General features: G+C 38.1%; 1 protein-coding gene across 1 annotated transcript; it reads left to right on the forward strand.

Annotated features, from left to right (window-relative positions):
- Positions 1 to 70: 70 nt before the first annotated feature.
- On the forward strand, positions 71 to 8443 carry LOC120103653 (cyclin-dependent kinase C-2-like). Its single transcript, XM_039127351.1, is given in 15 exon segments — positions 71 to 196; positions 427 to 510; positions 513 to 582; positions 1378 to 1459; positions 1563 to 1653; positions 1743 to 1772; positions 1934 to 2043; positions 2135 to 2207; positions 2301 to 2421; positions 2552 to 2669; positions 5217 to 5356; positions 5532 to 5589; positions 7612 to 7638; positions 7640 to 7683; positions 7882 to 8443. Coding segments are annotated over 14 exon segments (1563 nt in total). The 5' UTR covers positions 71 to 196; positions 427 to 473.
- Positions 8444 to 9426: the final 983 nt, after the last annotated feature.

Consider the following 9426-nt stretch of genomic DNA (forward strand, 5'->3'; position numbering starts at 1 on the left):
GTAATGCAAATTCTCTTTTGGAGAACGTCAAAAAAATCGGATAAGTTTCCGATTCACCCCACCGAATCGAATCGGCACCCACACCTATAAACACCTGAACCACCCCACCGATTCCCACCTCGTCCGGCCACTGACTCGGCTTCCTCTCCTCGAAGACGACTCCAAGGTTCTCTCGACGCCGCGCCCTCGATCGGAGGTAAAGCCCTCTCCTTCTCCTCTCCCTCCTTCTTTAAAAGGATTTCTCCAAGCCTTCTCCATTTTCCCTCGCCCTCTTCTTCTTCATCCGCCAAAAACCCTAAGACCCGATTTCCTCCGGAATTCGTTGATTCTTTTGGTTTAATTGAATCGGATTTCTCGGAAGGGACACATACGTTTCTTGTTTTGGGGAATCGTGTCGAATTGATCCTGCTGCATCTCTTTTGCTAGGGTTTTTCGCTTATAAACCTTTTGAGGAGTTGCAGTAGAGGTAGAGGATGACTGTTGCCGCTCCCGGGCAACTGAATCTTGAGGAGCCCCGTCGTGGGGGTCTCGGAGCGTCGACTGCTTCGAGAAATTGGAGCAGATTGGTGAAGGCACATATGGGTGAGTGCGATAACCGGTCAAAGTTCTCTCTTTTATTACTCGGTTGCATAGACTGATATCGTTTGTGTTCCTGGACGTCTTGATATATGTTTCCATAAAATATGCTCCTTTTCTTTGAGTTAGTACTGAATTCTGGTTGAAGGGTTGCATCTTTTACTTTCCTGTTGATAGTATATGCCAACTAATATATTGATATATACAATCATGACAAGCTCTAAGCCTGAATTGGTGTAGAAATCATAAAACTCTCGGGAATCATGTGCATATAGATTCTTCTTAATGTAAATTTGGTTTGGTTGTTGTTAAGCTGGAGGTTTTGTAAAGTGTCGGTGAATTACACTGCATCTCATAATCCTTTTTTAAAGAAAATTTGTCCCAAAATTGATGAAACTGCGAATAAATTCTTCTATTTTTGCCTTTCATTACTTAGAATAGCACGCAATGTAGTGTCACATGGTTTGTAAGGCATCACACTTCATTATGGATATTTTGGTGGTGGATTTGTTTTTTTAATGTCTTCATCAGTGTGCAATACAGATACACATGTCAATATCCTCTTATTTATATAAGTGCTTGAGGTTTTGGTGGAATTTGTTCGAGTTAGTTTTTATTGTCTTAGGCCTTCTAAATTGCATCTAGAGGCCTTTGTATCGTTTGTGTGTCATCAGCAGCATGCAATGGTGGATACAACATATTAGTATGTATCTACTAACATCCATGACTTATTTTTGACATATTTATTGGTTTGATCACTGAAGAGTATCTTTTTTTCTTGCACTGTTACAATGATTGCAGGCAGGTCTATATGGCAAGAGAAATAAAAACAGGGGAAATAGTGGCCCTGAAGAAAATTAGAATGGACAATGAAAGAGAAGGAGTTACGCGTTTGTGTTCTACCTATATGCTTATTGGAAATTCTTCAAGTTGAATGGATAAAATATTCATCCTTTACCTTGGCTAAAATTTTATTAGTCTTGCAGTTTCCTATAACAGCCATACGCGAAATCAAAATTCTGAAGAAGCTGCATCATGAAAATGTTATCCAATTGAAGGAGATTGTGACCTCTCCAGGTTTTTTCATGTCGCACATGAGCTCCTCTTCATACATGTCAAGTTTGTTGTATCATTAATTTATTTATTTTTCGGTTAAACATAACCAGGTCCTGAAAAGGATGAACAAGGAAAGCCAGGTGGGTTCTGTTCAGTAACTTAGCTACCTAGTTTCACTTTGAATGTCTCGGTTAAAAATCATATATTTGACCAATTACGAATTCAGTTTTTTTTTTTTTTCTCCTGCCTAGCCATCCCTTCTCAAGGGGAACTCTGATGTTCAAATTGTTGAATGCTGCAGATGCTAACAAGTATAAAGGAAACATCTACATGGTTTTTGAGTACATGGATCATGATTTGACTGGCCTAGCAGACCGTCCTGGGATGAGATTCACTGTACCCCAAATTAAGGTATTAAATAAGGCCTCCATAATTTTGTGTTCACTATTCATTTTACCGCCTACTGATTGTCTACTTCTGCTGTTTGGTCATGCCCAATCAGTGCTACATGAGGCAGCTGCTAACAGGTCTTCATTATTGTCATGTCAATCAAGTGCTCCATCGCGACATTAAAGGTAGTTTAAAGTATTGCATATGCAATGAGTCAAAAATTTTGTTTTCAACCTTGATTTTGCTGCTGATTTGATGAATTATGGTTATTGGTGTAGGTTCTAATCTTCTAATTGATAATGAGGGGAATCTAAAACTTGCTGATTTTGGCCTTGCACGGTCATTCTCCAGTGATCACAATGGAAACCTAACAAATCGTGTGATCACATTGTGGTACAGGTAAATACTGTCTTCATCAACCTTTGAATACAATGCTGATTTCCATACTTGTAAATTTTTTTCCTGGTTCAACACAATGCACCACTCTCTGCATCTAACTGGTTAAGTTTCATGGCATTTTTGGTAACAGGCCTCCAGAGTTGCTGCTTGGAACTACAAAGTATGGTCCAGCTGTTGACATGTGGTCTGTCGGTTGTATCTTTGCAGAACTTCTGCATGGGAAACCAATCTTGCCGGGAAAAAATGAGGTATTTTGCTTATGCGTGAATCTTTACATTTCCTTTCTTTTATAGTGGTCTTATTCCTTCTAGTTCATATTGGTCTTCATGTTCATTCATGACCTAGGGTTCGTACGTACATGTACAAGCAAATGTAATATTATGTTCTGTGACTGTGGCAGTTTCTTAGGACACATAGTTTTGGTACGGCTTGTATTATTTATTTTCGCTCTGAATCTTTTCAAAGGTGAATAATATTCTCAACAAAATTGAGCATATAATGTCTAGAGAAGTCTTATGCTATTGCAGATGGCTTTCAGAATTTTTTGTTGAGACACAAGAACAATAAGTAGAGGAAAAATTTGTCTACATGCTATTATCAATAGATAGACACATAGTGTAATGACTAAATGAAATGCAATTTAAGAGCATGTGAATTAAAATAAAGACAAGTAAGGTGATGGTGAAGGATCAGGGGAAGGAGTTTTTAATATGATTAATTACTGAAGGAAATGAATCTTGATTTGGGAAAAGTGCAGGCTTTTTGAGAAAAAGGCTTCATAATTTTCATCTACGTCTAAAGAAGCTGACCAAGAAGAGCAGGAGAGAGGATTTTTGGGTTATGATTTTATAATACTATAATGTTGCTTTGTAGGTGTGAAAAATGATTCTATCTTGCAAGAAAGTGTGCCACCATCAAACCGCACCCTCTCCCACCCCAACCAAAAAGAAAAAGATGAGAGGTATTTGATTAGGGTTTTAGTTAGTCTAGGTCAAGCAAATGGTTGTACCAATTTGCTTGATGCAACTGACAATTTTCTTTATAGAACATACAAATTTCAGATAAATCTGTTTTGACTTGTTATTCAAGTCCTTTTTCTGTTTGATGCAATCTGACTATTTTCTTTATAGTATGTACAGAATTTGTAGAATTTATCAAGGGAAGTAAGGGAAATGCTTAAGAGTTCTAATAAGCAACAATTGTTAAAGAAAAAAATGTTTGAAGGTGTTTTGTGAAGAAAGGGAGTCTAAAGCCTTTGAGTTCCAAGGGTTAGGGTTTCATCCATTTTATAGGGGTATAAAGGAGGAAAATGCGGGTATCCAGAGGCTGCCTCACATCAAAGCAGCACAAAGCCTGAATCGTGGCACAACTTTTAGTTAGTTCAAGATGGCCTAGAGCTTTCTTACCAATTGATGCTTTTTCATCGCTTCATAAAGGAAAATAAGTAAAGGTTTAAGCAATAGGTAGGTGTTTCCATTGATACAAACAACAAACCTGATCTTCGCATCTCTATCCATTGGATCACTGATAAGTAACAACGGCAATTACGATTACAATAATATTAACAGTAACAAATAACAAGAGGCAATAATAATAAGATAGGGTGACACCTTATACTTTAAATGGTTACTGGTAACTTGGGGGGAAAGAGGGCATAGTGTTGCTTCTTACATATGTCAAGAAGAATATTCACCACCAGATCTCATGAATGCACTTGTAAATGAAAGAGTATATTTAGTGATGAGCTTTAGTTATGTTCATGAAAGAAGTGATCACTATTTTATCCATGTCAAACCTAACATTGGGAATTCTTGATTTTGTTGCTCAATATCTTCAGAGTGCTGTTTTTTTAATAGTTTCTTTCTACATGCAATTGTATATAAAGAGCTTACTACGATGGTCTTCATGGATACAAATGCTTAAAAATGGACTGCATTTTTCAGTTGGTAAAGAAAGCAAAAGAGATCATAGTTTTCATATTGTAGGGAGGCTTATCATATACCGATTACTTAGTTCCACACATCGTTTAGTAAGATTGTTTTCTATAAATATTTTTGGTGTATGAGAATCATATCATAGAACCATCCCTGAAATTTAACTTCCCCAAGATTGTCATTGTGAAATAAGTTGTGTAGTTTATGCAAAATAAGATGCCTAAAATATGCAATTGATTGTTTAATACTATCTTGGTGTCTAGTATGTTACACTGCCATACCAACACATTGTAAAAGTGGCTATGTTGGGACAGCACCTATACCATGTGGTGGTACAGTACTGTATGGAGCCCCTGTACCATATGGTAGGGTACCATACTGGTTTCCTACAGGGGATGGTATGGTATGCCACGTATGGACTCATACAGTCAACTATGCAAAACGTTGTTTAAAAGTTGACCCTTTTATCTTTGCCGACTATAGTTCACCCTTTTCTTTAGCTGACTTTAAAATTTTGCTTTAATTTTAAAGGTAATGCTAAAATGGAATTGTGGAATTAGTTTTTAGTTTGAAGTAAGATGTGGTTTTATCATTACGGCACTGTTCGTAATCAGCCAAGCAAATGGTTGCACCAGTTTGTTTGATGCAAATGACTATTTTCTTTATAGGACCTACAAATCTCAGATAAATCTGTTTTGACTTGTTATTTGAGTCCTTTTTTTGTTTGATGCAGTCGGATTATTTTCTTTATAGTACAATACAGAATTCATATAAGTCTGTTTTTTCTTGCTATTTTAAATCCTTTCCTTATTTAAAGCTCTCAAAGATGAATATGATATCTTGCTACTGACTTTCCTGCAGCCGGAGCAACTAACTAAGATATTTGAACTCTGTGGGACTCCGGATGAGGTCAACTGGCCTGGTGTTTCTAAAATTCCCTGGTATAACAATTTTAAGCCTTCACGGCCAATGAAGAGACGGCTCAGGGAGGTTTTCAAGCAGTAAGTAACTTGGTATCTTTTGCTCTTTTTTCATCCATGTTGTCAAGTCTGGCATGATACTTTTTTTTTTTGATAAGCAGTATTTCGATGAGCGGGTACGAAGATTTGAAATTCTGGATATTTTTTGGTTCATGTCCTTCGCACTTCTGTTAAAATGTTATTTGTGATTTGGCAGTTTTGACCGTCATGCTTTGGACTTGCTAGAGAGAATGTTAACACTGGATCCATCCCAGGTAATTTCATCAATATATTACCTCTTATATATTTAGAAAAACTTAATCACAATGACCTAATGAATACGACCTGAATTATTTTTGCATCATCAAAATTGACTTCATACAAAGGGTTAGTCTAATATCATAAGTTAATTTTATGCTTGATTTTATTTGTGTAGATTCATTCTTAAGTGTCAATTTTTTCAGGCTGGTGTTGTATGTGCTTGTATTTTATTATTTTAAACTAGCAGAACTGGATCAAAATTATCCTTTTCTTGTGCCTATAATATATGAGGAGAAAATTTGATGCCAATATATCAGATGTTGAAACACATTGGTTCGTTAAAGTAGCATTATAGTTTGAGTATGAAGTGGAAACAGAATATGCTATTGACATGGAAACAAAGTTTACATGAATGAAGTAACAACATATAAATAATCTTCTTGAAATTTAGGATATAATATGGAGGTTATATTGAGTGGTGCATGAGCTTTTGCTTGAATATGGCATGGTACGAGACATCATATTGGCAGCAAGCAGACAATGGAACCATGAGACTGGTTCTCTAAATTCCTCATGTACATGTGTGGATAATTTGAATCAGGCATGGGAAATGATGAGGTTTTATGGTTAACAACATCTAGTTTTTTTTACTCCTTTTGTATTCATAAAAAAGAGGGCACTTGTCGGTTAATGCTAACTTAATATGTATTTTGAATGCCATATAGGCAAATTTTGTTAGTCAAGACCAGAAGATGGGATTTGCTGACAGTTGAGGTCCTTGTGTAGTGCTCTATTAGTGTGTACAGATTACTGTGATTATATTGGATAAAGCTGGGTGTGGTTTCCTAGTCGGACTAGTAGATTAAACGAGAGGCAGTAAACTAGAGTATGTCGGAGTTTTCCTTTTGGGAAGAGTTGCAAATGACAATCATGGTTCAGTATTGTGTTATGGCGACAAGTCATGCAAAGATTGCACTCTTGCACAGCAATATCACAATGTAAATCATGACATTGTTATCAAGGCATAAACCCAATGTGCATCATAAACATCATATGTGATGATGGACTTTCATCAAAACACACACACACACACACACAGAGGATTGTTCTAATTGCGTGAGAATTCTTTGCAGTCAGACTCATGCAGAACTGTACTGCTTTCTTTTCCCTTCCTGTAAATTGGAGATAATTAGACTGTTAATAGATGTTTGCTTAGTGCTGCTTCACTTCCTCTATCCTGTCATTAGCATCTCTTTCTTTATTTTCATGTGCTGGCTTTCCTTGCTTGGACAGGGATGAAACTTTAGGAGTGTAGAAAGCTTTGGTTGGCTGGAAAATCTGATGTCCACTTCCAATTGGGGCTCATCAAAACATTATTGGCATTTTTTTATCAAATAATAATAAGTATTATAATTTGTGTCCGCAACTTTCTCAGTTTTTGTGATGCTTAAGTATTAAGTTGTCGTATTCTACTCTGCTGCTCAATTTCTATTTATATAGCGGCTTTATAAATTTCTATACTGAATGTTTCCTTTTTGCATCAAACTCAAATATTTTTAGCCTCACAGCTACGTAACGTCAACTTTTCAATTATTATTGCAAATTATGTAGAAGATTTATCGGTTGGGCATGTGCTGGTATCAGTCCATACTCCATTTAGGCAACGTTGTTAAAAGGAAATCAGACATGTTAGATAGAAGAAAATTCTAATTGGGTGATTTGGAACCTCTAGCTGGTTGTCATCTGCTAGTGAATTCCCCATTTAGGCCATGGATTCCAATCAGGATGAGCCTTGGAGGGAATATTTTTAATGGCTATAATTCTTTTGATTGAGATTTTGTGTATGTTCCATATGAACATCAATTTGGATGATGGAAAGTTCTTATGTCTTGCTCAAGTGAGTTTGTTTTTTGTTTCTCTATGTCCTTCCCTGTAAAATTTTTGAGCTGATGCTGTGTCTGTACATCATTTCACGTTGATACAAGTTTGATATTTTCTTTCTTTGTTTATTACGGCATTTGGTTCCAATGTTTCAGAGGATTTCTGCAAAAGATGCACTGGATGGCGGAGTACTTTTGGAATGATCCTCTACCTTGTGATCCTAAAAGGTATGTGTTTTTCTCCCTAACTTTAGAAACCAAATATGTCTCTTTTCTTGCACTTATTTGCTCCTTGATCTTGGGCTAGCCATCTCGCTTGATCCAATCTATCATTATGTTGCCCTTCATGCAAATTACTCGCCCTTTTTTAAGAACAAATTACTCACCTTCAATTCATTGTCCTGTGTCTATTTCTTGGCGATACAGCTTACCAAAGTATGAGTCCTCACATGAGTTCCAGACAAAGAAGAAGCGTCAACAGCAACGACAACAGCAAGAGGAAGCAGCAAAGCGACAGAAAATACAGCATCCACCACCGCATGCCCGTCTGCCACCCATTCAGCAAACTGGGCAACCACACCCTCAGATCAGACCTGGTCCCAGCCAGCCTATGCACAATGCTCCTCCTCCCATGGCTGCTGGCCCAAGCCATCACTATGGCAAGCCACGAGGCCCTTCTGGAGGGCCAAGCAGATACCCACAAGGTGGAAATCCAAGTGGTGGATATAACCCAAATCGTGGTGGTCAAGGTGGTGGTTATGGCGGCGGTCCATATCCCCAGCAAGGACGTGGACCTCCTCCTTATGGTGGGAGTGGTATGCCTGGTACCGGTGGTCCTAGAGGTGGTAGCGGCAGTGGTTATGGAGTAGGTGCCCCAAATTACCCCCAGGGGGGTCCATATGGTGCTTCAGGTGCAGGCCGGGGCCCCAACATGATGGGTGGGAATCGCAACCAGCAGCACCAACAACAGTACGGTGGCTGGCAGTAGTAAAGTTACATACCTATTCATGTTTAGATTTTTCGGTTTTGTTGAGTGTTTACTTGGAAGTAACTTGTTGTCATGGGTAAGTTGTGTCGGTGCGGAAGCTGAATTATATCTGAGCTTGCAATTAGGGACCTGAAAGCTGTGTTTTGTTTAAGGTAGTGTTCTATATCATTTAAAGTATCATCCTGTTAAATTTGTTTGTTTTTCTGTGGTTAGTATGCAGAATGATGCCCATCTCTTGTCGGCTCGGTTATGGGTGGGCATCATTAGAACACGCTGCTGGAATGAGGGTCCTCCAATTCTGTTGTTGGAGCTATCTCTACCTTTCAGCACCTTTGTATTATTGTCTTGGAGTCCTTTCTAATTGTAAAGATGGGCACAAGTGACATTAACCAGCAGATCCATTGAAATTGCCAGACTCAGTTCGTGTAATATGGATTGTTTGCTATGTTAATTTCCTGATCAAGGCTTGGTTATCTTTTTCTGTCAGGGACTGGGGAGTTGTGGAGGTGGGCTTCAAATGTTAGTAGGTGATTCCTGCTGGAAATGCTGTTTCAGTGCAGTATCATTGGCGACCAGGTTTACTCTGGAGAAAAAAAGAGAATTCTTGTTTTTCTTGTAAGTTTATGTTTGCTCAACCTGGAGGCCAGAAAAGTTGATTGTGTTGTCAAATTTCTGCTCGAGCTTGGCTTTGAAGTTGGGTTGGCATTTTCTAACACAACTCAATCTTCGAGTGTAAGGGGAGGGGGAACAAATCTTTACCCAGTTTATTTAAAGAAAGCATGTACAAGAGAAAGAAGAGCGTGGGGGAAGGGGGAGAGAAAGGAAGCGAAATATCACAAAGTAAGAATCGTCGAGAGTGAATTTCATAATCTATGGTGTGCTATGTGTGCTTTCTCATTACCCAGGTTGCTGCAGTCCTTGAAGAGTTCTAATGAGAGTCTCTGTGGAGCTGCTTTTATGCAGAAATATTCTACTATTTCTTT

The sequence above is a fragment of the Phoenix dactylifera genome, chromosome 6 (genome assembly GCF_009389715.1).
Source record: "Phoenix dactylifera cultivar Barhee BC4 chromosome 6, palm_55x_up_171113_PBpolish2nd_filt_p, whole genome shotgun sequence".
Lineage (NCBI taxonomy): Eukaryota > Viridiplantae > Streptophyta > Magnoliopsida > Arecales > Arecaceae > Phoenix > Phoenix dactylifera.